The sequence below is a fragment of the Mustela erminea genome, chromosome 13, assembly GCF_009829155.1.
Source record: "Mustela erminea isolate mMusErm1 chromosome 13, mMusErm1.Pri, whole genome shotgun sequence".
Taxonomy (NCBI): Eukaryota; Metazoa; Chordata; class Mammalia; order Carnivora; family Mustelidae; genus Mustela; species Mustela erminea.
In genome coordinates, this window is record NC_045626.1 from 71,615,087 (window position 1) to 71,637,510 (window position 22,424).

At 42.5% G+C, this 22,424-nt stretch overlaps 1 protein-coding gene across 8 annotated transcripts in view; it reads left to right on the forward strand.

Moving 5' to 3' along the window:
- TTC28 (tetratricopeptide repeat domain 28) overlaps positions 1-22,424 on the forward strand; it is a 648,175-nt gene that overhangs the window by 547,426 nt on the left and 78,325 nt on the right. For all 8 annotated transcript variants that reach the window (XM_032311632.1, XM_032311633.1, XM_032311635.1 and 5 more), the window contains one exon: positions 1,885-2,050. In XM_032311632.1, coding sequence (XP_032167523.1) covers positions 1,885-2,050 — 166 coding nt within the window. The remainder of the gene's footprint in view (positions 1-1,884; positions 2,051-22,424) is intronic.

Consider the following 22,424-nt stretch of genomic DNA (forward strand, 5'->3'; position numbering starts at 1 on the left):
AGTGACTAGAGGTAGAAGAGGCACATTACCATAGATCAGACTAAGGAGCTGATGTCGGCTTTCAGCAAAACCTCAGCCACGGCCGATATTCTGTGGTAGGGCATTCAATTAATAAGACAGCCCAGCTTTCTCATTTCCCCAAGAAATCGCTGCTCCTCACTGGTGAATGTGGAAGCATTCATCAAGGAACACGAAGAGCGGAGGATTAATTTCACCAGCAGCCCTATTTTTAGGCAGCTGTTGTTCATTAGCTAATAAAGCGATGACTGGAAGTCCTAACGAGTTCTTCTAGATATGATTTAATAATTGTGACCCTTTGTCAGGGTGAAGTTAGACTGAAATGATCCCGGCAGCTCTTATCACCATATATAAACAAAGTCTCAGGCTTGAAATTTCCAAGTTTAGCAGAACCCATTTTAACCAGTTCTGTTGTAAATCTGTTTCCGAAGTAAAAATCCTCTTTGATTAAATCGGCATTAAATGTTCAGGCTGTAACTGTTTCACTAAATACAGAACCACTAATTAGCTGTTAGGGCCATATTTTTTGCATAATAAAATGCTGATGGCTTTACCGTGTTGGAGACACACCAGATCCAATTAGAGTTTATTGACTGGGGAAGTGGATCTTATAATTGGTAATCTTGAAGAATGGGCTTCTTGAATATCTGTAAGCCAATTTCAGAAAGTTCAACTGCCAGGGAGAATTGACAAGATTTTCTTGATTGTGTTTCTGTCCCTTTGATTTAAATAAAAAAAAGGATGCTGGCTGGATGACAACTCTCTGATGCCTCTTGGGTTCTGAGCACTCATGCCTGCAGTTTCAGTACCTTGGCATAATTTTTAATAATCTTTCCCCCTTAATTCCATGTTTTTTATGGGATTTCCATAAAGAACATTCTTACCTCTGACCTTTTTATGCTGAGGTTTTAGTTGTGATGTTCGTGGTGACTTGGGGAGTGTCAGCTGCAGTGGAATGAGTCCCTGTGTATGCCCCGCCCCCCAGAGGGGCACTGATGCCTGGGAGGACATGGCTGGTGATGGAGGTATCAAGCTCTTTCTCTCTGTCATTGTTATGTTTTGGGGACATGATTTGACAGGTGGTATGTCCAAATCCCTGTAATAATGAGCCATGTATAATGAGGCTCCCATTGTTTCTCTTTCCCGTCCTCTTTGCTCTTAATGAGACTCTGAAGCTTTCACTGGGGCTCTAATCCAATCAGAGAGGAGCAGCGTTTTCCAGGGCTGACACACCTCATTACCATTTGAGAATATGTCCTATGTTTATTGCCAGAAAACCACTATGGATTGCTTCAGTTTCATGCAGCCATAATTTTTTGCTCCTTTAATCCATTAATGATGGTTGACCAGTTAGTCTTATTTAAAAATGGTTTAAAATATTTTTATCTGGCCTTTATATGATGATGCATTTATTTCAACTAGCTTTTGTGAAATAAAAGGTCTTTGAGTAACACAGTTTCCACTTGGCTAGTTATATTTCTGTTCAGAATTTCAGTTTCTGGGGAGAATATACCTTGGCATGCTCATGCACCATTCGGGAAAGAAAACTTTCCCTAGTTGATGCTTCCGAGAAGCATCTGTTTGGAAATACATATGAAGTAATCGTCATCCCATAAGCTTCTGAATATAGTGTCAAGAGCAGAAGCCTTTTCTTAAATTCCCTGGTTTCAAGCACCAAATCTCTTGACAAAAGCTGTAGAAATGGGTACTGACCAAATTCTGGAAAGCCCTCACAAGACCTTGATTTCAGAATCTCTTCACATGGTTTGGATGGCATGCTTGCCCAAGAGGGCTGCCCCCTGCCTCCAGCCCTCCCTCGCGTAACCCTGGCCTTGCATGATGTTGGCTGTGCCTGTCTGGTTTCAGGAATTCTGAAGTTTCACGAGCACTACCTGGGTGATAACGCAGCGGAAAACTCCAGCGACTTCCAGGCCAGCAGCAGCACGGCTCTTCCAACAGCCACCAGCTCCGTCCTCGAGCAGCACATCGCCAGTGTACGAGAGGCCCTGGGAGTAGAGTCTTACTATTCGAGGCAAGTAGTACTCCGATCCCAGTCCCATCTTCAGACACGACCTCGGGGTGTTGGGTTTTTTCTCTCTTTCTTTTGTAAACATCCTGTTTGAGCTAAATGGAAGAAATCAATGGAATTCACACTTCGAGCGAAGTCTGTTCACAGTTGCTACAGGAGAGACAACTATGTGTCTCTGGAGGGCAGATCCCTTTGTGGCTGTCTTTATTCTTTTTGGTAATTTCCTCTCAGATAGGGAAAGGTCTCCTCGGAGATGCGTGTTTTCTAAGGAGGGTTTGTTTGTAGGATGTTTAAACCTCCACATGACTTTGAATTTAACATACCAGCTAATTAAAACTGAGGTGATTTTTGGGTTATAAACCGATTAATAATGAGTTTGTTTGTACTACAGCTGAACACCTGTTTGAGAGAGTAATTTAACACTAGTGACAGGACCTCTGCATTGTGGGGCTGAGGTGAAGGAAGTTGAACTCCCAGCATCGAGAATAGAGAAGGGAAGTGCTTTTTGCAAAGATCGTCAAAGATATATGCTTATGAAAACATTTTATCATGATTGACTATTTTACATACAGAATATAATTTTCACAAGCATCCTGCTGCTGGGGAAAATGGAAAGAAGAGGGGGCCATCCTGGGTGACAGTCAGATTTTCAGGTATCTCAGGCCTCCATCCTAAGTGTCAAGAAGGTTTGCAGGTCAGAGAATCTTGTGTTAGCTGGTGTCAGGTCTCAGGGACATCTGCTGGTCTCTTGAGTGATTCATTTGCAGTCATGGAAATCCCAAGACATCACCATAATTCTTTGGAAAGGCTTATCCCAGATTCCCGTGTGTGTGTTGGTCAGTGCCAGCAGCTGGGTTGGTCTTTGGGTGCTTATGAAGTTGGGGAAAGTTCTTAGATGACTTGGATAATATAATGTCAAGAGAGAAGGTGCTATTGGGTCTTCTAGCCGAACTCCTTTATTTAACAGAAGCCAGCGTGGAATAAGATTGCTGACAGCCAAGTTCGTGTCAGAGCTGGGATCACAACAATAGAGATCTCACCCAGACTCCCAGGCCACTGCTTGTTCTGTTTTTAATTATCAAAATTAATATCATATTTGTGAAAATAGCCGAAGCATGTAAAAATGTCATCTCCAGCTTCTGTGTGTATGAAGTATGAGCAGGCTTCAGCCACATGCACACATCGTTGTCCTATTTCTTCTATGACTGCAGTGTATCCTGGGGCACCCCTTCCCTTAACCTTGAGTCGCGGTGTGCTGATTACAGAAGCTTGACGGTGTGGTAGCCCCAAGAACTTGAAAGTATGGCTATTCTCTGAAATGTAATTATACATGACCATAAACTCGGTTAGGCCAGGAGAGAACAAAGCTGCTTCAGCAACAGAATGGCACTGCAGCCAGTCCAATTCCATTGTAACCTGACCAGAGTTGTTGCGTATCCAACCAAAGTGAGTGTTAATGGGGCGCCTGGGTGGCTCGTTGATTGGGCCTCTGCCTTTGGCTCAGGGTCCTGGGATTGAGCCCTGTGTTGGGCTCCCTGGTCAGCAGGGAGCCGCTTCTCCCTTCTCCCTCTGTTGCTCCCCCTCTCTTTCTTTTTCTGTTTTTCTTTCTCTCTCTACAGTCAAGTAAATAAATATTTTTAAAAATTAAAATAAAATAAAATAAAACAATGACAAAGTGAGTGTTAAAAGGATGGTTGGCCAGCAGTAGAAACACAAAATGAGAGAAAGAGAGGAGGGCAGATTTGGCAGTGCCCATTCCTGACACTGTCAAAGGGAAAGAGGAGCTTGGTTAAGGGACTTGAACTCCAATTGAAAGGCTGTTCCCACAGTAGACCTGCAGCCTTTGTGCTCTCTTATCCTTCCCCACTTCCTTTCCACAAATATTATAATGCCTGCTGTGTACTATATGTACTAGAGATCAGGAGTAAGGTGGTGAGTAAGACAGACATGACTTCTATTCCCAGGGACCTGAAAGATCAGAAACAACAGAGTATAAGAAACCTTTTAATTAAAATTGCCATAGTGCTTAAAGGAAAATGCAGGGTGGATAAAAGGTGTAAGTGGGGGTGGGAAACCGATCTGGGGGAGCTGGGGAAGCTTCCTTGGGGAGGGGCTATTTGAGCTGAGCTCCAAAGGATGAGGAGAAATAGAGGAGATGAAGGCCACCTCAGGCAATTGCACAGAGGCCTTCAGTAACCGTGGCGGAGACGACCTCTCAGGTCGTCCCCTTGCCTTCCCTTATTCAGGACTTCTGATTATCATTTGATTTCTCCTACAGGTGTACTTGCAAGTAGAGAATGTGCATAAGAACCTGGCATTGTGATCTGTACAACTCTGCTTGGCCAAAGAACATGGGCTCTCAAGAGGCAAAGCCTTTTAGAGCACATTAATATGCAATTTTTAGATTTCTCTGAGATGAGATCATGAAGGGACTCAAGTATGCAATGCCTCTCATTTGAAACTTCTGCACGTGCTGAAGGGGTTTCTGCATGCCGCCTCTGTTATGGCACGCTGGTGACCACACCTGGGTCTTCTCCGTCCATACCAACCCTGATAGGGCTCAGCCTGCAGGAAAATAGGGATTTTACTTGATCCCAATTTTTATGGATCTAGATTAAGATTCACCATAAGAAGGAAGGGGAGGGGCGCCTGAGTGGCTCAGTTGGTTGGTAACTGTCTTCAGCTCAGGTCATGATCCTGGAGTCCCAGGATCGAGTCCTGCATCAGGCTCCCAGCTCGGCAGGAGTCTGCTTCTCCCTCTGACCTTCCTCTTCTCATGCGTGCTCTCTCTCTCTCTCATTCTCTCCTTCTCAAATAAATAAATAAATAAAATATTTTTAAAAAAAAGAAGAAGAAGGAAGGGGACTACCCTTTGAGTCTTCCCAGTGCCTGCCCCCACCCCCACTGTGTATAACTCCAAACACTTATGCCTCCACAGTTCTTTTGTATGAAACTAGAGGTTGAGTAATTTTGCTTCCAGGTGAATTTTGAATTGAAAAAATGGTTTTTGGGTTATAGTTCAACTCTTCATCAATGGTAGGGAGAGAAGAGAGACTGTAACTTGCTTAATCTTCCACATTAATCTTTTCCTTTCTGCTCTCTACAGAAAGCTGACAAGTTAGGATGAGTCCTTAGGGATCTGTCTCTAGGATGTTGGGTAGCTTGATGCTTAGCGTGACTTTGTCGGGCTGCCCTTGGTAGCTTCGATGTCCAATTGAGACTGCCAGAAATGAGGTCTTTTCTGCTGCTTTAGACTAGTCTTATTAGAAATTTATTCTTATTTTGTGAACTTAAACTGAAAATTGAACGCTTCAGTGGCATGGTTTGAATTTACTAGAATAGAGTTTTGTGAGACTCTGGTTTCTGCCTCACAGTTTCATGAAAATGTCAAAGATAAATTATTTTTCATCTACAAAATTTTTAGATATTTTTAAAGCCATAATGCTTAATAATAGTAAAGATGTGGTGAATGAGCAGTCTTTTACAGTAGGGATATAAGTTGGTCTAGCTTTTCTAAAAATAGCTTTTTCAGCAGATTCAAAAATCTTTAAATCTTTAAATCTTTGGCCGTTAACTCCCAAATTCTCATTTTGGAAATGGAGTAAAGAGGTATTCATAGGAATATTTATAATAGGTCCATTACAGAAAATTGATTGATTGATTTTTTTTGTGGGAGGAGGGTGGGACAGGGGAGAGGGAGAGTGAGAATCTTAAGCAGTTTCCAGGCTCAACATGGAGCTGTTTGCGGCATTTGAACTCACGACCCTGAGATCATGTCCTGAGCTGAGATCAAGAGTTGGACACTTAACCGACTGACTCACTCAGGTGCCCCATTATAGAAAATTCTAAAAGTCTAAATGTCCACAATAATTGAATGTAAAATTATTTTATATCTATCCAATATGACATCACATTGTAATTAAAATTATGTGTAACAGAGACTCTTTAGTCACATAGCTGAATGTTTTTGGCAAAATATTAAGTGAAAACAGTAGAATATAGAATTATTATATATAGTGTAATTTCAGTTTTGTAATATATACAAAATATGGGTGTGAAAAGTAAGAAAAAAGTCCTTAGGAGGAAATCGGCTATAGTGTTAGTGGTAATTATAGGTGGATGGTGGAATTATAGATGGCTGGCATTTTATTCTTTATGTGATTCCTTATTTTCATTTTTTTCACAATGAACATATATTACTTTTTATATGAGAAATAAAGCCATGGATAAACAACTCTGTTATTCAAAGGGGGGAAAAAAGAAACCTTTTACAGAAATCAGTTTACAGAAAATAAAATCCAAGTTTTGGATCTTGACACCATGATCTAGCTCTAGGAAGTCATTCTGGGTTTATTTTCCATCTTGTCTCTTGGTGAACACCATGTTCTGGCTACCTTGCCTTCTTCTCTTTTCTCTAAATATACCCTGTGCTGCTTTCTCAGGCATCTCTAACCTCTAAGTCTGTAGGTGCAGCTCTCCAGCAAACATCTCTGCATGGGAATCTTCCAGGAATCTCTAGTCTAAAATATCTAAATCCCAACTCTTGAGTTTCCCCATTTCCCTCCTCAATCAGTCATTGTAATATACACCACATTAACAGAATGAAGAACAAAAACCACATGATGATATCAACAGATGCAGAAAAGTCATTTGAAAAATTTAACACTCTTTCATGATAAAAAAAAAAAAAAAGAACCCAACAAGCTAGGAAAATAAGGAAATTACCTCAACATAATAAAGGCCTTTATGAAAAGCTTGCAACTAAAATCATACTCATTGGTAAAAACTGAAAGTTTTCCCTCCAAGATAAGGAAAAAAGCAAGGATACTTTCTCTTGTCACTTCTATTCATGGTACTGGAACTCCTAACCACAGCAATTAAACAAGAAATAGAAATAAAAGTCCTCCAAATTGCAAAAGAAAAAGTAAAATTAAGTCTGTTCACAGGTGACATTATATGTAGAAAACCCTAAAGATAACACCAAAAACCCTGTTGGAACTAATAAACAGATTTAGCAGAGTTGTAGGATACAAAATCAATACTCAAAATTCAGTTCCATATCTATATACTAACAATGAGTAATTGTTAGAAGGAAATTAAGAAAACAAACCCAATTATAATAGCATCAAAAAGAATGAAATACTTAGGAATAAATTTAACTCAGGAGGCGAAAGACTTGTATACTAAAAACTGTAAAATATTGCTCAAGGAAATTAAAGAAGACCAATAAATGGAAAGACATCCCATGTTCATGGATTGGAAGAACTAATATTGTTAAAATGTCCATTACTACCCAAAGCAATCTGTAGATTCATTGTAATCCCTGTCAAAATTTTGATGGTATTTTTTATAAAAATAGAAAAAAAAATCCTAAATTCATATGGAATCTCAAAGGACCCAAAAAAGCTGAAACAATTTTGAAGAGTCAAAACAAAGCCAAAGGCCACACACTTCCTGATTTCAAAACATCACAATGCTACAGTCATCAAAACAGTGAGGTACGGGCATAAAGACAGAGACACACAGGTTAATGGAATAAAATAGCCCAGAAATAAAGCCTGATATGTAGGTCAAATGATCTTTGACAGGAGGGCCAAGGCTACATATGGGGGGGAAAGGATAGTCTCTTCAACAAATGTTGTTGGGAAAACTGGATATCCACATGCAAAAGAATGAAGTTGGACCCTTGTCTTATATATAAAAGTTAACTCGAATTAAAAACCCAGAACATAAGATCTGAAAATATAAAACTCCTTGGAAAAGCTTCATGACATTGGATTTGGCAACAGTTTCCTGAATATGACACCAGAAGCCCAAGTAACAAAAGCAAAATTACACAAGTGGGAGTACATGACATTTAGACTTCTGCAAGGCAAGGGCAATAGTCAACAGAGTAAAAAAATCAGCTTATAGAATAGGAGAAAATATTTTCAAACCATAGATTTGGTAAGGGGCTACTGTTTAGAATATGTAAAGAACTACTACAACCTAACAACAACAGCAATAGCAAAAACAATCTGATTTGAAAATGGGCAAAGAATAGACAGTCTCCAGGGAAGATAGACAGTCGGTCAACAAGCACCTAAGAGGATGCTCAACATCACTGATCATCAGGAATATGCAAATCAAAACCACCGTGGTATGGATGGATATCCCCTCACACCCATGAAGATGGCCACTATCAAAAAATAGGAAATAATGAGTGTTGGCAAAGATGTGGAACAGTCAGAACCCTTGTGTTCTGTTGGTGGGAATGTAAAATGCTGTGGCCAATATGAAAAACAGTATGGAGGTATGTTTTTTACCACAAGTAAAACAAAGGTATAAAAAGTACATTTGAGGGGCGCCTGGGTGGCTCAGTGGGTTAAAGCCTCTGCCTTCGGCTCAGGTCATGATCCCAGGGTCCTGGGATTGAGCCCCACGTCTGGTTTTCTGCTCAGTGGGGGGCCTGCTTCCTCCTCTCTCTCTGCCTGCCTTTCTGCCTACTTGTGATCGCTGTCAAATAAATAAATAAAATCTTTAAAAAAAAAAAAAAGTATATTTGAATCCACCCACTCTGTCTCCACCACCACAGGCACAGTGCGGGTCCTCATCGTCTGTAGCCTGAACTACTGTTGCCACCTCCTCTCATAGCCTTCCAGACCCCTTCACGCAGAGCGACCTTTCACAGATGTATTTGGGACTATGCTTCCTTGTTCTCCCCAACACCAGGCACCCCAGACTCGTCACAAAGCATCCCCCCTCAAAGCTTCTGAATGTTTTTTAAATTTCACACTCCTTATGGCAGCCTGTAACCCCAGCTGATCTTGCCTCTGTCTGGCCATTGAATGACACCTCTGGTCCTTCAGCTTGACATATCCCTGTGTGTCCCCCAGCCTCCTTTCATTACCAGGGCCATTCCAAGGGCTGTCCCACCTTAGGGTTTAGCGAGTGCCCTTCCTTCTATGAAGTTCTGCCCACTGCCGTTGGTATGGCGGGTTCCATCTCCTCCTTCAAACTCCTGCTTCCCTGCTAACTCCTCAGAAAGGCCTTTCGGAAGCTTGGTTTCATTCACTTCTGCATACCCAGTGCCTGGGGCGGTCCTGCAACATAGTCCATGCTGAATAAATGTTTAAATGGGCAACTGATTGACTCTCTGAATGCATTAAGTCCCTCTCCCTGCTGTCCAGAATTGCCCTACTTTTCCTACAGATATTCTAATCACCTGTTAGAGCCCTGTTCAAATCTCAAGAGGACCACCCAGAGACCCTAAGTCCGAATGAGGTTTTTGCTCCCCCTCTGAGGTGCCTAATAATAGCTCTCACTCCATTCTTTCTTATTTCATAATCACCTGACTTGTGTGTTTTCCCAGGCAGGGGGCGATAGATACCATGGGAAGCAGGTGCTATGTCCTCTTTGAATGCTCACCACTAACACAGTGCTGGCCCGTAGTGAGATGTCCATAAATTTGAATTTCAGTCACCAGAAGATGTGCTGTGAGCACACTCTCTGTTCATGCTGGGCCGATTTACTGACTCTTTTCCTAGTGGATGTGAAATACACTGTGCCCCTAGAAATTGAGTCTCTGTGCCTTGGGGAACACCTTCATTCAATTACCCACAGCCTGGCTGTGGTGTCCTTGTTATAATGCAGACCACTTTTGCTTTCCTTAATGGTATCTTGCTGCTGAAAGGAAGTGCAGTGGTACAAAGGAGTTTCTGAAAATGGATTTAAAATAAAAGAACTGCTTTTATTAAGTGTTTAATAAGAACTTCCAGTCCCTTCCTTCCTCCCAGATCAAAAGAGGCATAGATTGAAACCACTGTATAGAACATGAACCTCCCATAAGGGAGACGTTATGAATTTCAAAACACATCTTCAGTTCTTAATTCTGGTATTTGGCCAGAGTCTTGCTGTTTCCTGGGCACCTGGGACAGTGCAGTGACACTGGTGACACTGAGCTGACCAGTGAGAATATTAGTAGGTCTGGAAGGAGTGCTCCCAAGAGATTTTAGATAAGTTGCAAGCATAGGCTGCCCTTATAATAGGGGAAATATTCCTTCATTGTAGTGAATATTAAACCTTGATAAATTACAGCTGTTATTTTCGTTTCTTTCGATGCTTTTCTATATTTCTAATTTTTTTTAACAGCAGGTTATTTTTATAATCCAGTGCGCTTTCTTATTTCATGGATTAATCTAGGTTGTACCAATTTGTGAATACTGATGCCTTTCTGTTAGCTCTAGACTGATCACAAGTGGTAGCTGTTAAATCTGACAGTGCCAAGTGCTGGAGGAGATGTGGGTCCATGAGATGCCTCATATGGGCTGGTGCGAGAGTAAATGGGCACAACCACATCAGAAGACAGGTTAATATTACCTTCTAAAGCTGAACATTTATTTAGCATTTGACCCAGATCTATGCAAGCATACTGTCCGAGAAAGGCTCTTGTACATGAGCGAGGATTTTCAGAATTGCACTGTAAACAATAGCAAAATTCTGGAAGCCCACATGACATTGTAAGTGAGTGGATGAGTAATAGACCCAAAATGGAATCTTAAGCCACAGACGAGCCACTGGAAACCCAAAGATGTGGCCAAATCTTAAAAATATAATCAGTGAACAAAAGCAAATCCTCAAATATTACCTATGGCATGAATCCTTTTAATAGATTTAAAACAACTAAAATAAAAATATGCTTTTAGAAATATAGCTAGATGCAATAAAATTTGTATAGAAAGGACAGGCAGGGGACGATGGCTGTGGGATTTGGGATGGGACTTTCCTCGGGATGGGGAAGCAAAGGATGGGCTCCATGGGGAGTACACAAACAATAAGATGTGTTATTCTCTGGCTTTTGTTTTGGGTAGTGGTTTTGTGAGCGCTCATTAAATCATTAAAAAATTACTAAGTAAATCAATGAAAGCAGGCCATGCATGGATCAATGATGAAAGTGTGTCAGGAATGGAAGATTATGATTAATCCAATCCCAGAGAGATTCCCCCCACCCCCCAAAAAGAAAAAAAAGCAGAATTTCTTAAACAAATTACAAAAGCAGGATTGCCTAGTACGTATTTAATCCATGTAAATAAATGGACAGTTGATAAATTGCTTTATTTGTATCTGTTCTTTTAAGCAAGTACCCAAGCACTGTCATTGTCATATTGTTTATTTTTTTTTAAGATTTTATTTATTCATTTGACAGAGATCACAAGTAAGTAGAGAGGCAGGCAGAGAGAGCTAGAGAAGGAGCAAGCAGACTCCCTGCTGAGCAGAGAGCCCGATGTGGGGCTCAATCCCAGGACCCTGGGATCATGACCTGAGCCAAAGGCAGAGGCTTTAACCCACTGAGCCACCCAGGTGCCCCCATATTGTTTATTTTAAGTTACAGTTTATTTTAAGTTACAGGCTTATTTTAAGTTACAGTTAGTATTTGAAAGTTTAAAATTATCTTTATAATATTTTCTAATTGTAGCTTTGTGCTAATCAAGACTGATCCCCCCATCAATCCAAACTAGTAAGTTTTTATTTTAAAAATCAAATATTTTTTTTTCTTACCCCAAATCATTTTCAGAATTATGTGGAATAAGAGTAGATATAATAATTTGGGAGCATTTATTTTGTTTCTTAAAACAAAGAGTTTCCCATTTCATTCTAAATTAGGGTAGGTTACCATTTTGAAAATATTTTATGCGATGTAGTCAGTCTGTGCCAGAGCTAGTTCTGAGCCTGGAGATACATGCATGAATAATAGCTGGAATTCTTGGCCTTGCAGTAGCTCACAGTGTGAAACATGCAACAAATGTATAAATTATTAATCTACCACGTGCAAAATGTTATGATAAAGGTCTAAACAAAGAAGGCTCCACCTCCTTGCTCTGCCTCCTTGGAGTTAAGGCAGTTGGTTCAAGAGGCCTCCACAGAAGTGACATTTAAGCTGGACCCCAGAGAGTGAAGGGAGAAAAGTCAAGTGAGCAGAGGAATTCCTCCCCAGGCAAGGGTGTAGAGGAAGGAAGGGCCCGTGGCCTCCAGATAATGAATGATGGGCGCAAGAGGAGGTCCATCTGTCCTCTGCTGTAGAATTGTCCTCTGTGTCATAACCACTCAGTGCAGCCTCCTGGGGTTCACCTCGTTCTTGCAAGATCTGAAGGTGAGCCCCCTTTCTGATGGGGTGGGTTTGCCTGTCTGGGTCTCGTGCCCTGTCTTCTTGGGACATGGCTGGGTCCAAAAGGCAGGCTTTATCTATGAGGTGACTCACTCAGGCTCAGCTATCCATGTTTGAGAAGATGATGCCAGATTAGGGATTACATCACTGAAGAGACACAGCTGCAGAAATGAATGGAACGCACTGGAGACTCTGGTCTTATGCCCTGGTTCCCAGATTTAGATTCCTTCCAAAAGGATGAGTACAGAATAAATTCAGAAAGTTGCATTCCGTAAGCTTCTTAGGGTATCAGCGGCTTAGCAAGAAGGATAAGTGGAGTTGGTCTTCTTGTCTGACCTCTGAAGTAGCTAAATTGAATCCCCTTTTATAGGTTTCATGAGCTTTTTAAAAAGCAGAATTCTTGAAATTGCTGGGTTTCCCCTTATACATGGGAGGGCTAATCTGGTGAATGGTAGAATCCGCCTAAAGACCAAAAGCAGACAGCAGTGATGTGGGGTAAAGTGTTCTATGCCTGTTGTTCGGCCTGTCTGGTGCCTGGAACTATGAACGGCTTGACTTTCCCTGGGTTTCACTGACATTTCTGTTCCCAGGCCCCAGAGCACTAGCTTGTTTGGTAGATGCCATGAAAACCTGGCAGGGGCACTATTAAACAACATTTCTCAGACATTTCTTTAGCTCTTGTCTCCGATCCTTAGTTCCTGGTCCCAAAGCTTGGGATAGCATCCCTGCTAGAAGAAGGGCTTGGTTGGGGGGAAGGGGCGGGGCAAATCTCTTGACCAATCCAGACCTTCAGCTCTTCTCCCTCAGTGTCACGTCAGCTGTTGGCGGGCTGTTGCCATGACCAATTTCGTAAAAATTCTTTGAACTAATCAAATTTCAATATCCCTGACTTTGTATACCCTGCCCTTTGCCCCGGTGAAATTCCCTGGCCTTTTCTTTCTGATTGATTCTGTGCAGCTTTATCTAACAATCGATATTTAAGACATTTAATATGTAGCTCTTGACTTATCTTGCTTTGGGAAAATGACCCCAGTATAGCCACCAAGTTCCTCTCGGAACCGGCTAAAATAGGTATTGCTTTTCATCCCATTTGTCCTTTTATGATTTGAGCACAGTGGTTAAGGAGGCTCTGGAGGGGTGCCGTCCTTAAAAGAGCACGTTTCATGGTGTCAGACGCCCAGCTCACGCTGTATGAGTCAGGTTTTCCTCCAGTAGGGTCATGAACACCTCAAGATTTCAGAGACTTGTAACCACAGACATGTATTTCTTGCTTTGGGGCTGCAGATTAGCTGGAGTGGTTCTGCTTAGGCTCCCTGGTGGCCTTAGGTCCCTGTGTCTCATCTTTCTGTGACCAGTGGTGACCAGACAAGACTCTCCTCACAGCAGACATCAGGATTGCAAAGGACCAAGAAAAACAGACACTTTGAAAGCCCTGCTCGCCTCTGGTCCACTGATGTTCTGTTGGCTAAAGCAAGTCCCACATCAAGCCGAACATCAGCAAGGCAGGGAATATCTGTCTCCTGTGGAGTGAATACAAGCCTAACAGTAACACGGCCTCCCTCTGCCCCTCACCCATGGAGGCCTGGAGAGAGAGAAGGATGATCCTTGCTCAGGCCTCATGTGTCTCTTCCCTTCAGTGTCTGATGGTTGACCATATTTCTGCTTGTATCTTTCTCCCCTCAACGTAGCACTCACCCAGCTGGGGGAGACTTCCCACGCACCCCTTCCTCTCCTGTGGCTTCCCATCTTCCTCTCACTTACCCTTGGCTACTTTATTTTCCCTTGGAAACATAATCTTCCTCGAGGACAAGTGTCTACATCGCTGGCCCCATGTCTCCCTCGGTTTTGAGACTTGACCATCCCCCTGGAATTCACCTCTAGGTCAATAAATGCACGATCAGACCCTTGCTCAGGCACCTGCCCAGTCTGGCACACCGTGACTCCCAATTTTCCCCACTTATTTTAAAGTCTCCATCTTTCCCCCACAAGTTCTTTAGTGTTGAGGCCTTTAAATCGTTAGTCCTTAAATTTCCCTTTCCTATATTGCTGTTCATGTAACCAGTCACCGAACTCTGTGTGATCCTGCTCGTCTGCCCTCTTCTTCTCCCCTCCTCTGGACCAGCTCTGAACCACAGCGTGCCCTCATGACCAGCCTAGCCTTCCTGCCCCCTCATCCTCCCTTCAGTGCTTCTGTCCTCTGCTGCCTGAGGACTTTTCTCAAAGCTCTGCTGTCATCCAAGCGTTTCCACCTCCATCGCAGCCTACAGAGAACGGTGGTGGCTGAGGAGTGCCCGCCGACAAAGCTGGTGCTTAGGCTCCGTTGTCCTGTATGGCCTATTCCCCTCCCAGGGTCAACTCTCTGTTCAAATACGGGCATTTCTTCCCCCGGCCACCTCCATACCACGCATGTCCCTATGAGTGTGCATTTGCTTTCTGCTTCTGCCAGTGTGGGTTCTTTCCTTTACCCCTGGGGTTCTTTCCCCCCGGGGCTTTGCTTTTCCTGAAGGCAGGAAGGGCTTACACAGGTGGGGAGAAGCCAAAATGCAGAGACAAAGTAGAGGGTGCTGCTGTGGGGCTGACCCCTCCCCCCCCACCCCCCAGGCCTTGCTTCTTTTTCCACCTCCCTTCCAGGATTTAGAAAAGTCTGGGCACACAGTGCATAGAACTCTGATGTATCCTTGTTGGTTAACTGGAATTAAATTGTATAAATTAACTCAGTCCCAACAAGAAGTGTCCCTGAATGCCATGCAGTCGTGTCTTATCTGTACGTTACTAGCCCTTGGCAGTGCCTAGCCCTTAAGAGGTACTCATGCCTCCATGAGTATTCATTGAATAAGGGGGGGTTGGAAGAGGAAAAGACCGAATTGCGGGAGTCACCTCCAAACTTGGCCACACACGGTCGTTAGAGCATCTTTGAGTGTATGGGCAGCCTGTCATCATCAGTGTAGCAAAGCATGACCCAAGCGATCCCATGGTCTGAGTCACTGCTCTAGCCTTTTCTTCCCACTCCCACCCCTGTGCAGTGCCATGAAGGCAGGGCATCATCGTGGACACTCAGAGAGGTGTACTTCCCCAGATCTTGTAGACCTTGAACTAACATCCACATTACAAATTTGACCCCATAGGCCAGCCCATGAAACTCTTCTGATTCACAGTAATGCATTAAACTCATTATGTCTTCAAAAGTAATGAGATGTTCTTTCTTGCCTTTTGATAGACTTATGCTAATGCAGTGAGGAGTCAGTGCTAATAAGCTGGGAGAGGCAGAATTGATTTAAGGATCTGTCACTTCCAAAAACATACTGTCTGATGGAGACAAAGTTATCATCATAAACTTGTCTTTTTCTTTATTCTTGTGCATGCTGCTCATCTCACTGCTAATTAGAAACATCGGGAGAGAACACTTCATTTTTCTGGCAGCTCTCACCAAAGCTTTCTGCTTTTAAGGACTGAGTACCTTCCTATCGCAGGATGTGGCTCCTATCTGAGTGACATTCATCCCTTGCTCCTGCCTCAACATGCGGGCCTCCCGCAGGTGTGATGCTGATTGGGGGGGGGGGGGGGCTTCAGTTCACTTTCTGTGTCCTCACCTTTAGTGTCACTGGTGGATCAAGCAACAGTAGACGCTTCCACCTAAAGCCAGAAGCTGGATGGACCTATCCTGTCCATGAAAGGAGATAGCCATGGGATAACTTTCAGATCTTCTGTAAGTTCAAGTTCACAGCTATTAATTAGACCTGATGAGGTTGAAACTGTATGTGTTCACATACTGATTATCACCCCAAGGTTGGAGACAGCCATTCTTGGGAAGATCAAATAGGAAGACCAAGGGATACATTACATTGATTTCCTTTCCTGCAGCCATCCACGGCAAACCCTCTCTTCCTCTGGACTTCTTCGTGAGGCTTTCGCTGCCACAGTCCTGTCGATGATTTAGGAAATCTCTTTAGGGTTGTTGTCAAGTCTGGGTAGTCCTACTGCTATGGGTTTCACTGTTTCCTTCTTGGCTGCCCCTAATCACAGTATTACTTACTGCATGAGGTTCATTATTTCGTGTCTTTTCCTCCAATGGACTCGAGAGCCATTGAGGGTGGGGATTGGGTCTGCCCACTATCAGGGCAGTACCTGGAATGTCACTGGCGCTCAGGGAAATTAGTCATTGTATGACTAAATGAGATGGGTCCACCTTTCCTTTTTTGCATATAAACACGGTCTCTTCCTAATTACATGAAAGCTCAAGCTGGGAACATCTCTCATCAATGCTAGAATTGGTCTGGCTGTGTATGAGAAAAGCCATTTCCAAAGAAGGATACAGAAGGAGCAAACAATGCTAACAGCAAAGTGAAAAGAAGAGGAACAAGAAGAGTGTGTGTTTGCACAAACTTTCTTTCAATCAAGCATAAACTAACATTTTATTGTATTTTTCTTCTTCTCTGCTTCCTCCTACTTTAGCTCAGTATTGAGTTTTAAGCCTCAGAGATAAAAACTCAGCATAGTTTATACTGGGTAAGGGCTTTGGATTACAGCACTTTTGAATGTTGGAAATGGCTAAATTTAAAAGAGGTAGAGAATTATAGTTGGCAGAAAGTTACAAGGAAGAAAAAAGCTATTTGTCTAACTTGTCTTTGAAAATGAATCAAACAGGCAAGAGAGTCCAGATTCTGTACAATATGAGTCATTTCGGTTTCCCATCACAGATAGGATTTTTCAGTGAATGGATACAACTTTGATTTCGTCTTACACTCTTAAATAATATTAATAAATCAAGGTGCAGAACATGAGTTGGTGGGTGCTCTGTACTGCCAAGTGAGTGCTCGTGTTTTAATTCTGACTTCTTATCAGGACCTCTCAGATTGCGAAGAAGGGAAACGGCCTCTGTTGGCCATTTTCCATGTGTCAGACACAGGTGTGCAAACTCATAGATGTTTTTATTATCCTCTGAGGCTGTGCTTGTGGTCCCTGTTATACCTATCAGGAAGCTGAAACTCAGAGCCTTTTAATGAATTGTCAAGGGTTCTCACAGCTAGTTAAATGCTGGAAACAGAATTCAAGGGTGGGCTTTAGAAAGGGCTTCTCAAAAACAAAGAGTGCCAACATGCCTCCTGGGGCTCTAGAATTACATCTTCAAATGATTTTGTTTGAGGATGAGAAAAAGACCTACAGAAAATGTCTTATTCACTCCTTTACAGATTTTGGCTGTCCCTTGGGAGATTTTGGTAGACTTTTTGCCTCCCTTCTGGAAACCTCCATTGAGTCTCCCATACTGGGTATCGTCCAATCTCACTGGCCTTAGCAATAGATGGAAGCAAGAAAAATGTGGAAAAATAAACAAGATGGAAAAATAGAAAAAGATTCTGTCACAGTGCAGTTGAATACATCATTTAAATCATCTTACTACAGTGAATTTGAGAGCAATGAGAGTGGTTTCTCATTGAGAAATAAAAGTCCTTTGACTTGAAGAATATTTAAAAAAAATAAATCGTTCATTACCCTCGGTATTTCTTGAAAGGAAAATCATCCATATCAAGACATATCATGAAAGAAATAATTCAACAGTCCTTGAGAAGTTACGTATTTTCTACTCAAACATTAAAGTAATCGTTTAATCTTACGTACAATTCCCTGAACTCTCCCTAAATAATTGCCTTGGTGATTTTAGCTCAACCTTGAAACAGACTTGGATCTGTTGTATGTTTGACTTTATTTGAAAGAGAAAAGCAAGTTTAAAGAACTAGAAACTTCAGAGGTTTAAGCCCTTTGCCCGTGGGGACCAGCAGAAAGGAGGGAAGCAAGCGTGTGGGAGCGCAGGATGGAGTGAGGTATCAGGTCGAACAATAACCATGCCACCTGTTCTGTACATGGTACTTTACAGAACATCTACCAGGCATCCTCGCATTTAGTGCCTCAGTTTACCTTTCCAGTAGCCATTGGTGATAGGTAGGGAGGCTCTTAGGACACCTCCTTTTGGGAGAAGGACACTGAACCTCAAAGACTGACTTGTCCAAGGTCACACAGCTAAAGAATAAAGTCAGAACTTGAACCCAGGCCTCCAGCCTCTGGTCTTCTGCTCTTTCCATCAAGCCATTTATCTCTCTCAAGAGGCAAGTATTTATTGTGGATAAGCTCTCGCTAGATTTGCCAAGGCTCGTGCAAAATCTTTGACTGCAGTGGAGCTTTTCCTATGTTTGAGACGTGTGAATGTTGCCTGAGGTTCATAACAGTATTTATAGCAATGGAATTTGAGCTGGGGTAATGAAGTTCTGAATTGTTCTCTGCGTAACACTAAGCTTTAAGAGGAGCTCAGTTTAAGTCAATGGCATATGAGTAAACTGGTCTACTTGGACATAGCTTGGGCATGTGGGTTCCAAGATAAATCTGCAGCTGCTTAAATAAAAGTGGAAGAAGAAGAAAAAAACAGAAAAGAAGAAGTAAATAAGGTGTCACTTAGTGTGATGCAACTCTGGTTGCAGAACAGCTGTGAAGTGTTTGGAATGAAGATAGTGTGGACAGTTTTAGAAGCCGTTTTCCAAGTAAGTTAGCCTGGTGTCCAAATTTGAAATCTTCTATCCATTTTGTCAATAAGCAGCTGTTTGCTGAATATCCCTATAATGTCAGTCACTGTGCTGGGCCCCAAGGATTCAGAAACAAGGCTCATTTCCTGTCCTTGTGGAGCTCACAGACCAACAGGTTTGTGGGTGTTATGAACAGAGACATCCAGAAGCACAGGTGTAAGTTTCACAAAGGTCCATCTTATGATGGACACCCAGTTTACCTGCCCCTCCCATTTCCTAGTCTTTTCTTGAAGTTGGAATTTTCAGTATTTCATATTAGAAGACATGTTACCATAAATCTGATTTGTGATACACCTAGTTAGCAAGACAGTCATTCAGCAAATATTTGTCAAATGCATACAATATGCCTGGTCCTCTGCTGGGTATTGATTGGGGTTACAGGAATGAAATCAGTAGATTTCCTGTTGCAAGGTGCTCTCAGTCTAAGAGGAGAGAAATAATACACAGGCATACCCAATCTGGACTCTGCTACTTACTCTCTGCATGACCTTTGGCAAACAATTTAATCTCATGGAGTTTTTGTAACTATAAAATAATGCTGAAAAGCAGTAGGCTAGAACTGGGCACATAAGAAGGCTTCATGTAGTTGCCAATTATTGTAGTTGTCAATTATGAGAAAGGTAGGAGAGATACATAGAGGTCAGAGAAGCCACTTGTGCCTCAGGGAGGGCTCAATCAGGAGAGGCTTCCTGGAGGAGGTTTTTTTTTTTTTTAATAATTCATCACTTACATTTAATACCTAATGCTCATCATAACAAGTGCCCTCCTTAATACCCACCACCCATTTAGCATATCCTCCCCCCATCTCCCTCCATCAACCTAGAGGAGGTATTGCTTGAACTGAATCAGAGATGCAGTGCGTTTTTGCCATGCCAACACAGCAGCATGAAAGGTGGAGCATGTGGCACAAGCCAAGGCATGCGATGGACAGCTGCCACACTTAAGGAGATGCAGGGAAGGCAGCACAGTTGAAATATAGAGTATAGGGAGGACTGGGACCCAAACACCCCTTTATATAAATGCAAGGGGGCCAGATGCTGTGTGACAGTGGCAGGGGGTGGTGCTGGCCCTATAGCCAGGGGCCAGAGGTTTGCTTCTAAGAAAGACATGTGGTCCAAATTGTCCATTGAGAACTTGAGATCATTTTGCTCTCTCTCCCTGAGTCTCCTGGGTTAAATGTTTTACATTGTCTTTTGGCGTAAGGAAAAGAAGAGAACCACTTTAAAAACCTGCTGGACAGTGAAAAGCCATGTTGAGCTTCTGAGCAAGAAATATTGTGCATGCAAGTGAGGGAAGATTCACTTTCTATTTCTAGAGGAAACAAGAAATAATTTCCTAATTTGGTCTAGCAAATACTATAAGAGTAAGTCAAGTATAAAATATGTACATTTCCTAGTAATGTCTTTGTGTTGGCGGAAATTTACCTATCCAGGATATACATTCAGGGGGACCAGAAAGGTCTTGGCTGTGCATGGTCTAAACCAAAATCCTTTCTCTTTAAACCCACCTGAAACAGCCAGGGCCTGAGTCCATGAGAGCCTACAATCTGAAATGGTATCAGAGTCTCTTTCTATCCTGTATACTTTTAGAGTTAAAAATCAAATACTTTTGTCATGGTGTCAGTGAAACTAAAGAAAAATGAAAACAGTAAAAAGAAATGGTCTCCTTTTTCTGAAGGGCAGAGGAGGCGGTGACTTGAGCCATCTTACCATACGTTAATAGCAGAGCTGTCCAAGGAGCTCTCGGGCCCTCAGCTTAGCCATAGAAAACACGTTTTCTTAAGTTATTTTGGCCTTATAGGGTGTTTTTTTTTTTTTAAATGAAAAATGATCACAGTTAGCATGCCTGACCCTTGTTGGCCTGATCATTTTATGAAGAATAATAATATTATGGCAGAGTAGTCTGGAAAGAATGTCCGCTAACTTAGACTAAGGATTCTCAGTGACCTCGGAGCGCACACCAAGGCGGTGGAGAAAGAAGCGAGGGCTAAGTGTGTAGATCGTGAGCTGTGGCGGAGTAACCAGTACTTTCTTCGGCATCCGGGGGTTTCCACTTCCTTCTTTGGAAGAAGCTCATCTCAGTGGGAAGTATAATTGCCCTTGCCTATGCCACTTTGGGAAGAGAACGTGTGTCCCCAATCACTGAAAGGAAATATCCTTGCGCGGTCAGAGTTCATCCTGGCTGGCCTCGTGAGGTTTAGCAGCTGCCGCCAAGACTCTGCAAGGGGGTGGCCCGGCTGGAATTAGAGAGGCGCTGCTGGCTTCTGGATGTGATTGCGAAGGCCGCACATTCCTGAGGATAATGTGTCAAAATGCTGCATCAATACGCTGATCACTCTCTTGTATGCGTCTCCTATTCACTCGTCATTTACATTTTTATTTTCAATTTTGTGTAAGTGCTACTTGCACACGGTACAAAATTCAAGGGTTCAAAAGAGAACATGGTGAACAGTTTCCTGGGTTCCTTTCCAGAGAAAAAGCCTCATCATTTACCCTTATGTGTCCTCCTTGCTTCTCAACGGCTGACGGAGTGTTTGGCAGTAGGTGGATAAAACTGCTTTGCAGCCTTAGTTCTGAACAGGGAGCCGATGTTGAAAGTTTGAAGTTATTGGGGAGGGGGGAGGCTTCCATTAGGCCTGCTTAACAATCAAATATTGATTTTTACCTGATATTTTGTAGCCATAAAATATATTTATTCCATGTCTCATTTTACCCTTATGACAATCTAAAAAACACATAAGAGGAGGCATTATCTTCATTTTACAGCTCATAAAACTGAGGTGAGGAGAGAGTAAGTGCCTTTCATTATGTCTTACAGCTAATCAGTGGCAGAATGAGACCAGAGATGGTCTATTGTTCCCCCTTGAGTTCCTACTTCTGTCCGGTGATGCAAGCCTGATGTGAGGGGGATTTTCCATCACCATTCATTTTGAGTTGTAAATGGGCTCATTTCTGATTTTAAATTATTTTTTTAAATTTATTTGACAGACAGAGATCACAAGTAGGCAGAGAGGCAGGCAGAGAGAGAGAGGAAGGAAAGCAGGCTACCTACTGAGCAGAGAGCCCGATGCGGGGCTCGATCCCAGGACCCTGGGATCATGACCTGAGCCAAAAGCAGAGGCTTTAACCCACTGAGCCACCCAGGCGCCCCTCATTTCTGATTTTAGACATACCTTTGTTTCTCGCCTGGAATAAAATATGGGAAGAAGCAATAGGGGTTATTAAAGATCTACCCCAAGAAAGGGATTATTAAAGATCTACCCCAAGAAAAATGTCTCATCATAATCAACATCTGAGCCCTTCTCTGTTAGGCATTGCACTGTGTGCCTTATGTATGCCATTTTTGGACACATAGCCTTATGAGCTGGGTGATATTAACTCATTTTACAGTTTGGGAAACCAAGGCACAGAGAGATGAAGTAAACTGCCAATATTTATACAACTTGAAAGTGGTAGAACTGAAATTCAAATCCAGATCTGTGCCTGTTTCTGCTTGGCAGTGTTGCCTTCCCGGGTTGGACGGCCAGAGCAGAACTGGTTATTATCTTTGTAATACAGATACTTCACTTATTTAAAGATCTAGCGAATACATACAAGGCTTGATTATGATTAGTTATTAAAAAGATGATAAAAAGTCAAGTGGGGAACTCTGTTAAAAATAC